This window comes from Pogona vitticeps, chromosome 2 (assembly GCF_051106095.1).
Source record: "Pogona vitticeps strain Pit_001003342236 chromosome 2, PviZW2.1, whole genome shotgun sequence".
NCBI lineage: Eukaryota > Metazoa > Chordata > Lepidosauria > Squamata > Agamidae > Pogona > Pogona vitticeps.
In genome coordinates this window covers 26,105,152-26,124,802 of record NC_135784.1, presented here as the reverse complement: position 1 = coordinate 26,124,802, position 19,651 = coordinate 26,105,152, and the positions used below count along the sequence as shown (strand labels likewise).

Genomic DNA, 19,651 nt, shown 5'->3' with positions numbered 1-19,651 from the left:
TGGATAATTGATGCCAGCTACGCTAATCTATTGGTTACATGTAAAAATGCATATTATGCCCCCATCTTTCCTTGACCTATGCCCAAGATGTGACTGGGATGGGCCTGCAAGTCTGGAGTATAATCTATTTCCCTTATTTTATTGATATGTTTATGTGTTGTCATCCTGGACCCTGATGTATGGCCTTCAATAAGGGTCTCGCTTGTATATGTTACTTGTTGGTTTCCTCCTATACAAGAGTTCTAATGATGGGCCATCTGTTACATAAAAGAGATGAATACTGTAGGTGAAAAGGAAGAGTTATGTTGTTATTCTGTGTCAGCCATAAATACTTTTGAGCTAGGTGTGAACTTTGCAGGGTTGGATTCTTCCCAGGCCCGGCTTTTCCTAAATGTATGGTCAGTTACTAATTCAGTGATCAACCTTAAAATATAGTTTCAGCTTTCCTCGGTATCAATGCTAGGTTGCCTGCTACTCCCTCTAAATCTAGATTCATAAACTCTACAAGTTAGAGACTTGCCTCTAGCTTATGTTTCTGCAGAAAGGCCCAGATTACCCCAATGTGTTTGTTGTATAGGTAATACAGTGGTGCCTCGCTAGACGATGATAATCCGTTCCACTGAAATCGCTGTTTAGCGAAATCATTGTCTAGTGAAAAGCCCTATTGGAATGCATTGAAACCTGTTTAATGTGTTCCAATGGGGAAGAATCGTCATTGTCTAATGACGATTGGCCATAGGAAAGCCGCTTTGTGAACCGCCAATCAGCTGTTTAAATCGCTGTCTAATTCGCAAAATTGTAATTCCTATGGGGGAATTTCGCTGGACAATGTTTGGTTCCTGCTTCGCAAACCAATTTTTGCTAGACAACGATTCTGACAGCTCCCTCCACGCTCACAAAATGGGTGTTTTCGGGACCTAAGCCCACAAACACACACCTGCAGATACCTACATTTTGCTCACATAGAGAAGGGCATACCTTCTGAAGTTGCATTGGCAGCTGCATCAGTTTATATAGCAACATCGAAGGTATAGGTCTTTTGTAAAAGGAATGCCTCTTAGTGGCCCATTGAAGAACAAATGAGCCTCAAATACTTTTCATTGCAACAAGGATAGTCTGCAGCTATACCGTTGCTGGGAAAATCAGTTTCTCTCCCCGCTACTGGGAGGATCTCTGAGATCTGAAGAAAGAAATTAGAGAGGGGTGACGAGACAATGTAATAATCCTTGCTACTCAAAGTCCCTTTATCTTCAACCCAGTGAGCCCTGATTCCACTACCCCACTGCCCTAATAGAAGCAGAGCCTATCTCTGCTTGACATAAGGTGCTCTTATTCAGGGAAACTGATGGCAAAAGATGTTTATTAACCTTGAATAAACTTCTGAACATGCTGCTTATCCAAGGATAAGTTGAGATTCAGTATTCTTTTATGAATTACCCCAGATATTTCTTACAGTGGCCATATCATTTGTTTTTACATTGGCACCCGTTCATCAAAGAGAGAGCCCACCCCGTAAAAAGCCTCGTTTGCAGTACGAACTCCCTGTTTGGCCCGAACAGGCCTTGCATCCTGCTCTTGAGAGGACAGAGGGTGTGGAGAGCCGTCCGGGGTGCCAGGTTGGCATATTATTTGATCAGAAGGTGGAGCCCAAAAAACGCAGATCTCTCGGCCCAGACAAAGAACAAGGAAATGTTGGAGAGGAAAGGGCAGGAAGTTTTAAAAACATTATTTCCCCAGGAGTCTATAAAGTGATCAAGGTCAGGGCATAAATGGTTTTCTTCTATCACCAGCAGGAAGTGGAACTTTTTTAAACAGAAGGAGGAAGCAGTCATCTTGCCAGGACCCATGAAAATGTCCACGGGCCGCAGATCTCTTCCCTGGAATAGGGTGGCCGTGCGCATGTCCTTTTAAACGGAGAACAGTCCTCCGTTTCTGAGGACACCGTTGTCTTTCTGAAGGTATCCTTTCCTAGAAGGACTGGCCATTATTCCAAGTCCGATTTAAAGACCACAAAATGTGCTCGGGGGGGCTTCACTTGGGACCCTGATGATGCCCTTTTCACTGTGAGAAAGAAACATCTGGACAACAGAAAGGCAATCAGGCATGCACATCTCCTGGGCACTTTTTTCCCTAGGAAGAAAATAAACCTTGTAGTTTTGCTTAATTTGTCAAAAATCTTTTTTTTTTTTAATTTTACATTTTTGCAAACCCGTTTCCCTTTCTTTATTTTTTTAATTGGTGGTACACAGGCTTCTTTTTGTACCACACGTAAGGGACCCACCTGTCTCAGAGAGTCTCCAGTGGCACAAAAAGTACATTTCTTGTCTTCATCTTGGTTAGCAAACGGAGAGCAACTCAAATGAGGAAATGTATTGGGGAGTTCATCCCTCTCCTCTCACCACCTGTTTCACCCCTCCCCTAACCTTCCTGCCTGGCAATCATTAATTGTCATTGTATGGTTTCCTGTTGCTTCTTGTTTATGGCAGGTCTAGGACCTCCTGAACGTCTATGATCAACAGTCCTGATCAGTTCTTGAAACTCAAGGTCATGGCATACTTTATCGAGTCAATCCATCGTGTATTGGGGTCTTCCTCTTTTCCTGCTGCCTTCAACCTTTCCTAGCATTGTTGTCTTTTCCAGGCAGTCTCGTTTCTTTCCGGATATGACCAAATCATGACAGCCTTGTTTAATTAATGTTTTCACTTCTAGTGAAAGTTTAGCTTCATTAGATCTCTTTGTCCCTCCAGCAGGCCACAATATTCATAAAGCTTTCCTCAGATCAACATTTAAAACAAATGGGTCCCCACCCCCATACCCGGCAGGTTTCTTTGTTGTCTAGCTTTCACATCCATACATAGTAATTTGGGATATCATCGTAGGAGTGATTTTGGCACTGGTCTCCAGGTACGCATCCTTATAAATTTGGCCAATAATGCCAGACTGCCCCACCCAAAAATTTGATGATCTCTGGGGCTGACAACTCCTTGGGCGGGATGAAAGCAGAGAAAGTGAAAGAGAAAAGGGGCGAGTCACAGGCTGGGCAAATGTGGGGTAATAATCAAATAAATAAGTATCCCGCCCACTATAAGCATGTGTCATCCCTCCTCAGGGGGGAAATAAATCCAGAACAGCTTAGTATAAATACCTTTTAAACTCCCTGACATAGCACTGTTGAAAAGTTTGGAGTTGGCAAGAACCTGGTGCTTTTTGCCTGGGGCAGACAAAAAGCTCCTTTTCACTGAGTGTATCATTTTGCTTTGCTGCCAAGCTTTATTTTTGTAAAAATTTTATTTAGAATATAACATTACAAAACAGAAAAAGTGAAAACACTAACCCATTAGTCACTACAAGACCAGGTAGACGAACAACAAAAGACAAAACAAATAACCCACTACTAATAACTACTAACTACAACAATCCCTCCCCCTTTTTTGGGTCAATGCTTTGCTGTCAAGCTTGACTCTGCCTTTTGGTGACTTCCGATCCTGCTCCTACCCTTTTGTGTAACTCTGTCAGGGCCGACAAACATGTCTGCACCAGAATACCATCAAAGTGATGGATGGGGCAGCCTGGTGTCATCGACTTTAATTTTAGATGGAGGCCAGCCCCCCCCCCACCCTGGAAAGGACAAAAGCAATATGAGAGACAAGAATGGGGTTGAGAGAAAAAGGGTGAGGGCCAGCCTGGGAAAAGGCAAGAGAGTAGTCAAAGAAACCAGACTCCCAAGAGAGAAACGGGGCAGGAGTTTGCTTGCTTCATTCCATGCCCGGATGAGGCTGGAGCACCTGTTAAGATTGGGAGGGCCTTGTGACCGTTTATCCCCAGGCCTCGCCCTTTTCAAGATGCTGACAAAACCAACGTTTGCCCCAGTCTCATGCTGACCATAAAACGTGTGGGCTGTTCCTCCTGAAACATGCTGTTTCAATTATTTTGGGCTAATTCTGGTTCTGAGGGGCCTTGGTTGATGGTGGCACTGCTCCAAACAGCACTTGTTGTTGTTGTTTGGTCGTTTAGTCGTGTCCGACTCTTCGTGACCCCATGGACCAGAGCACACCAGGCCCTCTAAGCACCTGTTTCTAGCCTGAACTTTTCAACGTACCCTGCAGCAGTGCTGTGTAAGAGAGTTTTAAAGATATTGCTTCCGTAGAACAACCCTGTGGATTAAGGTGTTGGCCATACTGTCGTTGACATTATTCTTCCTCATGATGCATGTTAATGTTCATTTACCTCAGAATGGTGAAGAGTAGAGATTAGTTCTTGGTAGACCTCTTTCATGGCACCCTATCCACCTCCCATTATCTCATTTATGAGATGTTGTAAAGGTCTATTTGGCCCCGTGCCTTAGTTTGATGACACTCGGATTAATAGCAGGTATATCTACATTCTCCTTCACGTTCCTATGGAGAGACAGAAATCAGAAAAGCTATCCTGGGCAAGTAGATCAGATGAGGAGATTAAAGCTGAGCTTCTGTCTGGAAATCAGGTACCTGTCCAAAAAGTTAAAAACGGTATTGCGGAGTTTTGAAGTCCTGGTTAAATTCCTCTCGTTGCACAGCAGATGTGCAGGGGATTCACAGAGCAGAATTGCCTCAAATTCCCCAAATTGTGGATGGTCTGTATCTAGTTCTCTAATTTTCCCTACTTTTCTCCAGGCAACAAGCCTGTGATGAAGGTTGGGCTGAGAGATAATGACTGGGGTGAAATAATCTAAAACAAAGTGTGCTGCTTATATACTGCCCCATGGTGCTTAAAGCTCTCTGCATGGTTTACAATTTTATTACACAAGCTACCCATTACACCCCACATGGCTCAACTACTTGGAAAAACTGAGTCAACTACTTGAGCCGGCTACCTGAGTCCAGAATTGAACTCAGATCATGAGCAGAGTCTTTCCTGCAGTACTGCAGTTTAACCACTGTGCTATGAGGCTCCTAAGGAAGATATTATGCTCAGTGAATCCCTGCACTTCTGCTGCACAGCTAGAAGAACCTAAGGAGTTTAAAAGTCAAATGGGAATTTGAACCCGGGACTTCCTCATCTTCCTCCACCTTTTAGCCAAGGCAGTTTGCTCTCTTTTCCTGAAAACATATGACGAGAAACCAGAAGCTGTTGCAACTCCATGCTAGAACAGTTTATTGCAAGAGTTTAAAAAATTATACTGTACAGGGGTCTGAGGTGGGAAACTCTGTGATTTTTGTTTTTTTTTTGTTTTTTTTAATCTGTGACAGGACTAGACCAGACGGCCTTTCAGAGAGGGAGGGTCTTCTGTAAAGATGAACACTTGGCCACCCAGCTAATGGTAGATGACTTTGGTGAAAGACATGGCAAAATGGGTTCCCATACATACATTATGAACTTATTGAGGAAGTCATTACCTGTTTTTATAAGGAATTAATTTCAATCAGTAAAACAGAGATGGAAGTTTTAATTAGGATGAAGGAGATGGCAAACAGCAAAACCCAACTTCCAGCACTTTCTTGAGTTACTAATTGCACGAAAAATGACAGAGCCAGGTGTGAGGGGCCCAGAGGATGGACATAAACCACAGGGAAGGGCTTTTAGTCAACCATCTGATTGAACGTGTCGCAGTTCCTCCATAACGTCTGTGAACTCCTCGTACTCACTTCCCCTGAACTGAGGTGAAAAGGAAACCAGAGAGTTGTGCAAAACCATTTCGTAAAAGTAGAATTTCAAAATATGGGCAACTTCAGGGGATCAAGGGACTGTTTTCAACCCTCAAGCTGTACCACTGAAGTATGTTCCCAGAAGAAGGAAAGGGTAAGCCACTTCCGAATACTCTCTACCTGGAAAACCCTAGAAAGGGTTGCCATCAGTCAGAATTGACTTGATGGCACACAATTACTATTACCCAGAGGTGACATCATCGGAAACAGAGGCCCTCCGGATATGCTGGCTGGCCGCTGCCAAACCAACCTGACCAAGTTGTAGGGGAACTGTCTGGAGGGCAGCTGGTTGGAAAAGGCTGGATGAGGCAGCCTCGTGAGGGAAGAGGCTGGAAGCCTTCACGAGAGGGAAAAAGGTTGCAGCGCAAGAGCCCTTGCTTGCTTGCCCTTTCACAATCTTGGTTCAGTAGGTGAGAAAAACCCTTTGCTTAGGGTCGAGCCCAGGCCGGGTACCAGCCTTGAGGATCCCCTGGATCAGGGTTGGCTACCTGCTGATTTAGGCATCATTAGGAGCAGTGACCTGGTTGACCAGGTAGGTCACCAAGATGGCTGCCTGCCTTGCTTTTAAACACTCACAAGTAACATCAGATGACTTTATTCCTACCTTGAAGGCATCCTTCTTCCTATGGATGCCTTTGAGAGATTTGGGGCCAAAGCTTGGAAGTAGCTAGTTACACATCATCAGTTATTTGTGAGTAATTCTTTTCTCAACTAAAGCATAACAAAACCACACTCTGGGTGTTCCTTAATGTGATGTAACTGCAAGTCTTTTTCCTATATAACTTTAACTTCTAGGATACTTTTGGGATTTCTGGGTGTTAACTCTTACAGTTTCAGTGTATGAAGTCATCTTATGGTGGAGAATGAGTATCATGTGGTTCAAATCTTCGCTCCTGCTCCATCTTAGGCTCTTTTGGGGGTATGGAGGAAACTGCAAAGTTGCCAGGAAAAGCGTGTGTTTTGTACCACACATGAGTAGCTTGTAACATTCAGGTATTTTAAAAGGTAACTAAAAGTATCTTTTCCAGATATTTTAAAAAGGAGAAAAGGCAAGTTGTTGTTATGTGCCCTCAAGTTCCCGCTCACCAATTCCCAAGAAATTCAGAGTCAAGGAGTGAAGTAACTATAAGACCATTGGTTTAATTTCCCATGCAAGCAAATGAATGCTCAAGGTGTAGAGACAAAGACGTTTACCTTTTATGGAGTGAGAAATGCCTGATGTTCAAGCTGGATTTTAAAAAGGAAGAGATTACAGTACTTTGACGATATCTGCTGGCTACTGGACCACACCAAAGAATTTCAGAAGAAGATCAGCCTATGCTCTGTAGACTTCAGCAAAAGCCTTTGACTTTGTGGATCACGGGAAGCTGTGAACTGGTCTTGAGGAAACTTGTTCTTCAGCACGGGATTGTCCTGGTGCATAACGTGTATTGTGGACAAGATGCTACTGTTAGGACAGAATATGGAGAGTCAGAATGTTTTCCTATCAGCAAAGGTGACAGAGAAGGGTTCATTTTATCCCCTTTTCTGTTCAATCCGTACGCAGAACATATCATACAAAAAGCCAGACTAGATTCAGATGAAGGAGGAGTGAAAATGGGCATGTTACTTTAGACTAATTGCAACTGTCACTACGATGCACTACCTTCCTCTGAGGGGCTTTAGAACCATAATTGTAACTAATTTTTGAAAAAGGACTTTCCAAACTCTGTTTGAGAGTATAGCTCTCATGATTTCTGACAGTGGGCTCATGGGATCTGAAGGACCAAGTACCTCAGGAATGCGAAGCTGAAGAAACCTGCTGTCACAGATCCAAGGGAAGAATTTGTCCAGCCCCTGTCAAGGAGGCATAGTGGGGTATTGAACTCCCAACCAAATACAGTGATGCCCCGCATAGCGACAATAATCCATTCCGGAAAAATCGTCGCGATCCGGATTTGTCGCTATGCGAAATAAAAAAGCCTATAGGAATGCATTAAAACCCGTTTAATGCATTCCTATGGGCAAAAAACTCACCATTATGCGAAAATCCTCCATATGGCCGCCATTTTCGCTGCCCGGTAAGTGAGGAATGGGCACGAAAATACAGCGGGCGGCCATTTTTCCCCGGCGGCCATTTTGGAACTGCCAATCAGCTGTTTTTAAAACATTGCAATGCAAAAATCGGTAAGCGAAACAGCTTACCGATCATCGCAAAGCAATTTTTTGCCATTAGAAACATCGCTATGCAGATTCGTCGTTAAACGGGGCACTCGTTAAGCGAGGCACCACTGTACCTAAACCACTGAGCTATCTAGCAGTCCATCCCTGCTATAGGTCCAGTGATGTGAGTTCCTGTGAAACTTTTTGCTTTTACATGAGTTGGTCAAATGCATGCACCAGCCCCAGAAGCCTTCAGGGTTTACTGAGCTTGACTGAACATGGTTAGGTATTGTGAGGCATCTTTAACAATATGGCTGCTCTCCATGTAGTTGTTTCTTTGGAGTGAGGACTTGGTGACACCTTCCACGTTTTTTGGCACCACAGAACAAGGAAGGAGAGCTGGTTGAAGTAGGAGATTTAGAAGTCATGGTTCAGATCCTTCCTCAGCTGGCAAGTTCATAGGGTGACGACAGGCCCGGAATGTTCTGTGAAATGAACCTACCTTACAGGGTTCCTGTGGTGATTAAACAAATGGGGGAACTGACTCAAAAAATGGGAACGGTTTTATAACTGGATCTGAAACGTGGACTGGAAAGTATAGATAAAAGAAGAATGAGAAGGTCCAAAGGAATGGAGACAGCAGTAACGGCAGATATTCTGGAAAAATCATTATATTGTTTATTTGTGTGTAACCAATAATGAAAATAATTTTGCATGTGTGTCCCTCCCTTAACACAGTACTACTTTTCTAATCTGTTTAAAGTCAAAGCTTATCTATCAAAGGGTGTAACTGGAAACTGATAATCTAGGCCAAGAATGTATTTGTAGGTTATTACATCTGCCTACTTATAAAACCCAAAGTTTTATTTCATTCCAGCTCCTTTCTTCCTCTCTTTTTAAACAGTTTGTAAGTCTGCAGCTCTCCTGTCTGTCTTTGCTGAGATCTGTGAATTGCTGAAAGCTTTCATGTGCTTTCAAATTTAAGCTGGTCCAAATACAAGTTAATTGGCGAGTCTGGCAAATAAGCTATTTGTTCTTGATACTTTTTAATCAGACGTCAAAAGCCTAACGCACACCTTTTTCTTTCTTTCTTTTTTTTGTGAGAGGGAGATTCATCCACTAGGTCAGTGGTTCTTAACGTGGGCGATAATGCCCCCCAGGGGGCAATTTCATTTTTCAGGAGGGCGGTAGAACGAAAAGGGGCGGCGTGGGGGCACTGGAGCAGAAGGGGGGCGGTAGGGGGGCGCTGGAGCAAGCCAAACCTGTGAAGATGGCTGCAGCCTTTTTACAGTGTGCATGAATAGCTATTTGCCTCCAATCTTAATTTAGTTTCAGAGTTTTTGTCTTGAAATTTTTAGTTCCTGTATTGTGGTTTGTTTTTATGCCCTTTTTATATTTCTTTTTGTGTCTTAAAATTTGCTTGCAACTAAATCATTAAATGTTACTTTTTGGGGGCATTTCATTTTCTTGGAATTGAATTTTGTTTTCAGGGGTCATTGGATTTAAGTGTCATAAATAAATAAATAAATAAATAAATAAATAAATAAATAAATAAATAAATAAATAAATAAATAAATAAATAAATAAATAAATAAATATCATCACTGCGGGGAGGGGGGCGATGATAACTTCCTCAATGGCTCAAGGGGGCGTTTCTTTCAAAAAGGTTAAGAACCACTGCACTAGGTGACGGTCTGAGAAAAGGTAAAGGTAAAGGTTCCCCTTGACAATTTTTGTCCAGTCGTGTTCGACTCTAGGGGGCGGTGCTCATCCCCGTTTCCAAGCCATAGAGCCAGCATTTTGTCCGAAGACAATCTTCCATGGTCACATGGCCAGTGCGACTTAGACACGGAACGCTGTTACCTTCCCACCAAAGTGGTCCCTATTGATCTACTTGCATTTGCATGCTTTCAAGCTGCTAGGTTGGCGGGAGCTGGGACAAGCGACGGGCGCTCACTCCATCGCGTGGATTCAATCTTACGACTGCTTGGTCTTCTGACCCTGCAGCACAGGCTTCTGCGGTTTAGCCCGCAGCGCCCCCACGTCCCCGACGGTCTGAGAATCCCCATGTATTTTAACCAGGAAGCCTTATGGCTCGGTATCTACCCAGCTTTCATTTTCAGGTTATCAAAATTCTATCTTTTTGTGACTGAAACTTGAACAGAGGCTGGGAGGAGGACCTGAAGCATAGACGGAACCAGGAAGGAAAGTAATGATTTAAATCAAATCCACTCTGATATGTTTAACTTTCCGCTTTAAACCAATCAGAGCATTATTTCAGAAGAATTGTATGTTTTCCTAGACGTATGGCGTTCTGTACTGAAGATATCAATGGTTTTTTTCATACTATCCACGTGCTATAAGGCTTGTCTTGTTTAATAGAGTGCTTCCCCCATCCCTGCGACTTTCCACTCTTATCATCATCACCATCATCTTATAATCATCATCTTCTAGCCAGAGTGTCATTTAGTCCCTGCTGAAAGCACTGCTTATATTTATGATCATTTTATTCTGGAATGCAGAGTTTAATGCTATTACTTCCCATTGATCTCTGTGGTGAGTGTTTCTTGGTTGGAAATTCTCAGTGAGTACAGTAAGAAAGGAAGTGGAGGGAGGGGTTTATTAAGGAAGGACTTCCTAAAGGTTTTGTGGATGATTTCTTAAAGAGTGCCGTCCTCTGAAGATGCCAATGGCCACAGAGACTGGCGAAACATTAGGAAGAACAACCTTCAGAACACGGCCAAAGAGCCCAAAAAACCCACAGCAACCATTAGATCCCGGCCGTGAAAGCCTTCGCGAATACATCAGACGGGTCTTTCTTGATGAGAAGAGAAATGAATTTTCAAAGAGAAGTTTGGACATAAATCCGATTGAACCCCATGCTCCTTCAAGCACCAGGCTGTCAAAAAGTTTGGCAGGAATAAATGCAGAACGGAAAGAAAAACGAAGCTAAAAGGCTGAGAAAACTTTGCGACATGCAAAGCAAGCCGAAGTCAGGGGTGCCAATTTGGATTCCCAACATGTCTCTTCTCTGCTCATTAATTGCCGATCTCCCGCTTTCAGTTTATAGCCCTGACGGTCTATCTGGTCAGACCAGAAATGTGGGTGTGGCGTCCCTGTGCTTGGTTAGCTCTGAAAGACGGGAGAACCTTTCTCTCTAGGGAAAACAAGGGCCACTTTGCTTCACACAGTCTGATTATGATGGTTGATTACACACCGCTGGAAGTACATGGCATTTGACAGGGCAATCATAGGGCAATCACAAAAGGAAGGCAAATGTGTATGTTTGGCCCTGTAGATATTTTGGGTTATATAATGCAAATACAGCTGACACCTCACCACCACTCCCCATACCCCTAAGCTTTTGCTTCCTAAAAGGGCTGCTTGGTAAAGGTAAAGGTTCCCCTTGACAATTTTTGTCCAGTCGTGTTCGACTCTAGGGGGCGGTGCTCATCCCTGTTTCCAAGCCATAGAGCCAGCGTTTTGTCCGAAGACAATCTTCCGTGGTCACATGGCCGCACTGACTTAGACACGGAACGCTGTTACCTTCCCACCGAGGTGGTCCCTACTTGATCTACTTGGATTTGCATGCTTTCGAACCGCTAGGTTGGCGGGAGCTGGGACAAAGCAACGGGAGCTCACTCCGTCACGTGGATTCGATCTTACGACTGCTTGGTCTTCTGACCCTGCAGCACAGAGGCTTCTGCGGTTTAGCCCGCAGCGCCACCACGTCCCCTTGTCTAAAACAGTAGGGATGTCCCTCTGATTTGCCTACTTACAGAAATGTGAGGGTAGGTTTATGGAGGTTGTTCCCCCCCCCCTTAATCCCAAAATCCAAATGAAACCAATAGGAAAATAGCAGTACAGAGGGTGGGAATAGACATACCCTTAGAACTAAGGGCCAGTGAGCCATTTGTTCCGGCCGGCACATTACTTTTGCCCCAGGACTGATCTTGCAGTTCTTTCCTTCAGAAACCCACAATTCGCCTTTGTTTGCAATTATTCATTGTGCCCGTGCACAATGCTGATACAATGTTTACAATAAGCAAACATCATAGCTTAAAACCCAGTATGCATAACCTGTATGGGTAGATTTGACACGGAATTATAAACTGCATAGTTGTTATTATCACTGACAAAATCTTCCCCTTTGTATCTTTGTCAAGACAAACTTGAGGAGAGAATATTTATTTCCTTAGCAAAGGCAGTTGAAACAAATATTTGTGTTTTTTTATTTCTCCTATAGTACTTGTTATCTTGTAAATTGATGTGAGTATAAATGAGAACTTTTATCTGGATTCAGCCGAACCTCCTCCATCGCTAGAAAAGCAAAACAACTTAAATACCTGAAATGAGTCATCTGCGATAAGTAGCAACACCTTCTCCACAACGGGTTTTTCGTTTCTGTAGAAACACCGGTAAAAACTATGGTCAATAGAAAGTGAAATCTCAGAAATAATGACCTGCGGGGTAAAAATGACAAAAATACGGACGTCACTAAGATTAAAAATTGCCTCAGACCCAATAGGCACGAGAAAACAATGCCCTTATATGTAGGAATGGAAATCAGTTACCTCAGTTACCTATTCAAAATGAATCTTATCACAAGTTGTTTGCATGTAAGAGAACATTTTCCAGCTATAGCAAACCTAAAGCTTTTAAACTGTCTTGTTTGCCCATAACACAGCTGAGATCAGGCAAGGAAACTCATAGATCAGATCAAGGAGAGCCATTTCAGTTTGAAGCCAGGAGAAAGCATTTGATTAATTCCTTGTGGCACAATGGTTAAACTGAAGTACAGTGGTGCCTCGCAAGACGATTGCCTCGCAGGACGATTAATCCGCAAGACGATGGTTTTTTGAGATCGCTGTTGCGGTTTTTCCTATGGACGATTTTCACTAGACAATGTTTGGGTCTATGCTTTGCAAGACAGGGTTTTGTTTTTTTCAGACCGATGCTTCACAAGACGGTTTGTTTCCCCATTGGAACGCATTAACTAGATTTCAATGCATTCCAATTGGGAACCGCGTTTCGCAAGACAATGTTTTCTATGGATAATTTTCGCAAGACGACGAGGTATTTTCCCCATTAAACGGATTCCAATGCATTCCAATGGGGAACCGTGTTTTGCAAGACGATGTTTTCACAAGAATTTTCACGGAATGAATTAACATCGTCTTGCGAGGCACCACTGTACTGGGGCAATGTGGAGCCTGCCTAATTATGTTGTAAATCCCCCAGAGAGTGCTTTAATTGCTATTGGGGGCAGTACATTGTGGTTTTCTTTTTGCTTCTCTGTTCTGTACAAAAGACATTAGATATAAAATTAAAGAATTCTCAATCTTTCTCAGTAGCTTCATCTTACTGGGGCTCACAGTTGGTCCAAAAATCTAGTTATTAATAACCTTTTACTTTCTTTCCATGGCTGGGAGCTTCTGGGAGGTATAGCCTCAAAGATTAGCATTAAGTTCTTATGGGTAGGCACCATGTTGTATGCCTTAGAAGAACTAACAACCCCCACAACACACATACAGACACACACAGGGCCTCCTTGATATACAGTAGGCTGGACCCTATGATCCATCTCTGCAGTTCTATTATTGTTGTTGTTGTTGTTGTTGTTGTTGTTGTTGTTGTTGTTGTTGTTGTTGTTGTTGTTGTTGTTGTTGTTGTTGTTGTTATGGTTATTATGGTTATTATGGTTATTATGGTTATTATTGTCGTCGTCATCATCATCATCATCATCATATTTTAACATTTTAATATTTTCAGACTGTGGATAAGTGAATCAGTGGATACCAATCCCGTGAATAAAGGGGTACTACTTTACTGGCAATGTACATGAAACAGATTTATTTATTTATTTATTTATTTATTTATTTATTTATTTATTTATTTATTTATTTATTTATTTATTTATTTATTTATTTATTTATTTGACTTGTATGCCGCCTGCACCCTGCAAGGTGTTTCAAAGTATCCAAGAAGATTTCCCTCAGGATTCTGTGTAGGCCAAGGGTGTGCAATGTGTGGACCTCTAAACAGACTGCAATTGCCACCAGCCCCAGCCAGCCTAGTCAGGGATGATGGGATTTGTAGTTTCCACTCTCTGTGGAGGGCAGTCTGCTTTCCGTTCCCCAGTATATTTATTGAAAGTTGCTTCTTACATCTCTGTGAGAAACATGAGATAAAGAATGTTCTGATTCTGTAAGATGCAGTGCTCTCTGGAGTAATAAAAAGACAGGTCTCCACAGAAATGCACTCAGCATTTTGGCAGGGTCCTCCATATGGGAGGAAAGTTATATATCCTTAGATTTCCTTTTGCCTGTCTTTACTATGTTGGACAGAATAGGGCACTTCCAGAGCCATCCAGTCAAAATGCCTCTGGAATCCCACCACAGGGTGACTGTTGGCTCTTTGGGGAGAGCCTGCCACACTTTTGCCCATTTCACTGTGGAATCTGCTGCTGATGTCATTCTGGGCAAGAAATCTGGCTGTGCCCTTTTGTGATGTTTTGCATTCCACAGCAGTGACCACAGTATGGCACTTTCTGCTTCAGGTTTTCCATGATCTTTGGTCATTTCCTGGTTGAATTTTTACAGCCTCTTTCTCTCTCCCTCTCTCCCTCTCTTATCTCTCTTATCTCTGGTAATTGGGCCCTAATGGTTTCAATATCAGCTTTCTCACTGAACTCCACAAAGCGACAGGCAAACAAAAGACACACACACACACAGACATATCCTGAGTCAAAACTGTCTATTTTGAATTGGCCACATGAGTTGGGTTATTTTACTACCCATTCTGAATACTTAAGGTATTATTTCCTGTTCTGAAACAACTGCTTTTAAGAACAGAGAAGACCCCGAAAATACAGATTATTTTATAATAATACAAACAAAGGGCCATAAAGTACTACGATTCTATTGGTCATCCCTTGACAAATTTAGGATCCAGCCCCTTATTAGTTGCTGATGCGAATTTTGCTAAACTCGTGGTCCTTATAGATATTTATTTATTTAGTTATTTAGTTATTTAATTAATTAATTAATTTATATGCTGCCCACACTACCCAAAGATCTCTGGGCGGCTTACAGCATTTAAAATACAATAAAGATATGTACAATTAAAATACAATTAAAATATATGATGGCCCCCATCTCCCTTTGACCCTTGCCAGGATGTGCCTGAATGTCTGGAGGAAGGTGTATCCAATTCTCCTTATCTTTTGGTATGTTTATGTATTCTTTTCCTGGGCTCTGGTCTATGGCCTTCAGTATCCTGCTTTCCTGCTGGTTCCTCCTTTCCGCATTCCTCAGCTGGGCCATCTGCTAGATCAAAGGCGAATGGGCAATGGAAGAAGTAACAAAAGAAACTCTATACTACCTGAGAATGTTTCTCTCTTTGCCTAAACCATGTGTGTGTATCCTGGGCCCGTGTCTTTGTTAACTCTGTGAGGCCTGTCCTTGCAATATCAGTGTTTCTGCTAAAACTGGGTTTGGGTATATTCTGGTATCAGATCATGGTTGTTAGGCAGCTCAGGGATGTGGATGATGGCAGGAGTGAGAAGCAGCACTGATGACAGGGGAGGGGAAAGATGGGTGGTAGGGAATAAGAGAAGAAAAAGGGGAGATAATCAATGCCAGTCAGAAGCGTGGCTGGAGGTGTGGGAAAAGCAGTCCTTCATCTGCGCTCTGGGAAAGAAGTCGTCCCTGCTCTTCCAAGACCCCCTGGAAATAAGAGTTCCTGAAGTCTTAGAGGAAAAATCTTGTACATCACAAGAAAGGATTTCTGGGCCATGAGAAGGACTTACAGTGTGAGCCAGGATAGAACCACCAACACGTAGTGCCAGATCATGTTTCTAGTGCTAAAACCCAAGCACAGAACTTGACTTGGGTTTTTGTTTTTTTTAGTAAGAGTTTGAGACTCAAGGATGCCTAACTAAGGAAGGTGTAGCTCACAATTAATGTAATTATTGGAATGACATAAATAGGGATGTGAGTTTATGACTTTAGTATAATGAGTAATGTTTTCTAGATAAAAAGAAGTAAAAAAAGACAAAAAGTTAAACTAATTTTTTTTTTGTGAGCTTTCATGGACGCGTCCACTTTATCAGACACGAAGTTGCCTTGGGTCCTTTTGAAGAGAAAGGCTGGGTAAAAAGATTTTAAATGAATGAATAAATATTGTAGCAAGCAGTGACAATACTTGACCTTTTAACACTGTAATCAGGAATGCATTTTTTTTTAAAAAAAGAACTTCCCACGCTCTGTCCGCAGATGCCAAAGAGCACCCTGGAGCATGTGCAGAGTGGCCTTTTCCCCCCTCCACTGTTTGTTTGCTGTGACCCACAAACAGTGTGCAGCATCATGCTCCCGATTTCTGCCTAATGGCAGAAAATGTGGTTGGGAGCTGACCAAATGCTAGCTGTGCATAACCAGGCACATAACTCGTCACACCACTTTCCGCAATGCAAGTTCCATGTGTGTAAATCTTGAGCAGGCTACAAACCAATGAGACTCCAGGCTGGCTAAGCAGATGATTGATTTTGAGAAGAAAGGGTTTGGTGTGTGAAGTTTTTGTAGTTCTATTTAAACTTCATATATATCTGCAGCTCTCCATGTAAAGTAGCATTTGCAAATTTTACACAGATCTGCAGCTTCTTCTTCGTACCATTGTTCTCACAAGAAGTAACCAACCCTGCAGTGCTGAAGAACCTGCTGCTCTTTGCTGCTTTATATCTGGGCCTGTTCTCACGTCCATGTGCTCTCTCTGTTTCTCTCCCCAGGGGAAAAGTATAAACATGATCCGTCTTTTCGTGGACCTATTCAAAAAAGGTAAGAAAGCCTTCCACTCTTATTGGGGATGGGAAAAAAGAGGGGGGGGGAATTAATTGCAACCCTAGTTATGGTGGCAAGGTTAATTACAGCAAAAAAAAAACCTGAAAAGTTGAATATAACTTTCAAATAATTATTGACAAGCTGACAGGAGAGATCAAAATAAAAAAAGGGTTTGCTAAAAATGGATGGATTTAACAGGATATTGGGAGATTTTATGGAATATATTTTCATGAAAGGGAAAGGTACGAAAAGAAACATGGCAAATTTGGTAGGGACCTGGGGCTCAGAATGAATACCTACAGTCGTGCCCCACTTAACGATTACCCTGTATAATGATGAATCCGCTTCACGGCGATGTTTGCGATCGCAAAATAATGTTTTAATGGGGTTTTTTCGCTTTGCAACAATCGGTTCTCTACTTCGGGAACCGATTCTTCGCATTACGATGATCAAAACAGTTAATCGTTGGGTTTTCAAAATGGCCATCGGCTGCTCAAAATGGCTCCCCACTGTTTTAGGAGGTATTTTTCGCTTAACAGGCACCCGAAAATGGCTGCCGTATGGAGGATCTTCGCTGGACGAGCAGGTATTCAGCCCATTGGAATGCATTGAACTGTGTTCAATGCATTTCAATGGGCTTTTTTATTTTGCTTTACGACGTTTTCGCTCTACAGCGATTTTGCTGGAACGAATTAACATCGTTAAGCGAGGCACCACTGTAAATGGTTATCTCTCAAAAGGTCCTGGTGGCAGTGGGGAGCACTGAATGTTAGCAATAAAGATAACTGTGTATAAGAAGTATTATTTGTACTCATGATGATATTCCTTGCTATGTTTGTAGTGGTTAATGCTATTTTCCTCTGTACTATTGTACTTTTGCCTCATTGAAAATTCTAAAAATAAATAAATAAATCCTTTCACTAACAAATAAGCTAAGTCCAGGTGCTATGCAAGCAGTGCTGAAGAAGGATTAGAACCCCAAGTTGTATAGAAGAGATCTGGTTGAGCTAGAGACCCACTGAAGGTGCCCCATGGCACGCCAGAACAACATATTTGGGGTGTGTGAGTTTAAGCCTAATTCATTTTGCTGGGGGTGGGGGGGAGCTTTCCTTGACACATTAATTTTCTGAAAAAGAAAGGTATATAAGATATGCATCAGCTGAACACTGCCATCACAAATAGGTCCAGAACCTGTTCTGGTCTTCTACCCAAACTGTTGGCTTCACTGTCCTTCTTTTCCAGGAGCTGTACGGATGTTATTTGCTGTGTTCTCTTCCTGGCCTTCATAGCTGGTTACATTGTGGTGGGGATACTCGGTGAGTAACATCAAAAGTTTCAAAACTCAGAGATTGGAGCAAGGAGGGACTGAATCAAACTAGCAGGATTGTTTCGGCAACATTTAACTGGAAATAAGAAGCAAGCAAAACATATCTCATTTCACCGCTGAGAAACCAGAGCCTACCGGTCAATGACTTTGTTTGCCTAGAGAGTCCCATGCAAATAATTGTGAGGCAAGCTGTGTTCAGCTTAGCAGAAGCTAAAGGTAGGCACATTTGCCACCTGCCAAAGAACTGGGCTTTCAAAGGCTTGGCGGTGGTTAATTTGCATATTTATTTGTTTGTTATTATAAACTACATATAATTTTTTTATTATAGCATAGCATGTAGCTTACCATTGCACAAGAACTCAAGATTGTGGTTAATGGCCTGTTTTAAACCATGTCTGTTTGGTATAAAGACAGCGTCTTAAAAAGCAGAGACATCACCTTGCCGACAAAGGTCCGCATAGTCAAAGCTATGGTTTTTCCAGTAGCGACGTATGGAGCACAGCAGATGGAACGCTGGGTGCAGTACTACTCTGAGCTATATTCCAGAGAGAATGTAGTAACCGAAGAGAGGCATTAAATAACATCTGTCTGTCTTGGAAGAGTTGGACAGCGAACCAACTTCAGCAGAAATAAAAGGAGCCTTGGATTCCCTCGCCTCCGGTAAGGCATCTGAGAAGGATATCCCTGCTGAAGTGCTGTAAAGACATCATAACCACCGAGCTGTATGAAATCTTTTATCTTTGCTGGACAGAAGGTGGAGTATCACAGGACATGAAGGATACAAACATCATCACATGGTATAAGAACAAAGGAGACAGGGGCAACTGCAATAACTACCGTGGCATCTGTCTGCGATACAAGGATATCTGCAAGCGGGATCTGAAGGCCTTAGGAATGGACCTCAACAGATGGGGCAAACCTTGACATCTGAGCATTCAGCCTGGAGGCAGGCGGTGCATCATGGCCTCTCCCAATTTGAAGAGACCCTTGTCCAACAGGCCGAGGCAAAGAGGCAGTCCCGAAACCAGCAAAACCAGGGAGCTGGACAGGGGACAGATTGTATTTTGTCTTCAGTGTGGAAGGGATTGTCACTCTCGAATTGGCCTTCTCAGCCATACTAGACGCTGTTCCAAGTCCTCCATACAAAGCATGTTACTATAGTCTCTCGAGACTGAAGGATGCCTAATCTAATCTATATGGAAATGAGTGTGTGTGTGTTTAGTCGTTTAGTCATGTCCGACTCTTCGTGACCCCATGGACCAGAGCACGCCAGGCCCTCCTGTCTTCTACTGCCTCCCGGAGTTGTGTCAGGTTCATGTTGGTTGCTTCGCAGACACTGTCCAGCCATCTCATCCTCGGTCGTCCCCTTCTCCTCTTGCCATCACACCTTCCTAACATCAAGGTTTTTTCCAAGGACTCTTTTCTTCTCATGAGATGGCCAAAGTACTGGAGCCTCAGCTTCAGGATCTGTCCTTCAAGTGAGCATTCAGGGTTGATTTCCTTTAGAACTGATAGGTTTGTTCTCCTTGCAGTCCAGGGGATTCTCAAGAGCCTCCTCCAGCACCACAATTCAAAGGCATCAATTCTTCGGCGGTCTGCTTTCTTTATGGTCCAGCTCTCACTTCCATACATCATGACAGGAAAAACCATAGCTTTGACTA

General features: G+C 42.8%; 1 protein-coding gene and 1 long non-coding RNA gene across 2 annotated transcripts in view; one reads left to right on the top strand and one right to left on the bottom strand.

Annotated features, from left to right (window-relative positions):
* The window catches only part of SLC44A4 (solute carrier family 44 member 4), a 58,817-nt gene that overhangs the window by 9,167 nt on the left and 29,999 nt on the right, over nucleotides 1–19,651 (top strand). The window contains exons 2-3 of the mRNA XM_072988790.2: nucleotides 16,612–16,660; nucleotides 17,906–17,979. Of these exons, the coding sequence (XP_072844891.2) occupies nucleotides 16,612–16,660; nucleotides 17,906–17,979 (123 nt within the window). The remainder of the gene's footprint in view (nucleotides 1–16,611; nucleotides 16,661–17,905; nucleotides 17,980–19,651) is intronic.
* LOC144587552 (uncharacterized) lies at nucleotides 1,838–13,507 on the bottom strand. Its single transcript, XR_013542695.1, has 2 exons — nucleotides 12,173–13,507; nucleotides 1,838–7,131 (listed from the first exon to the last, which is right to left on the bottom strand). It is a non-coding gene; the product is annotated as an uncharacterized LOC144587552 (long non-coding RNA).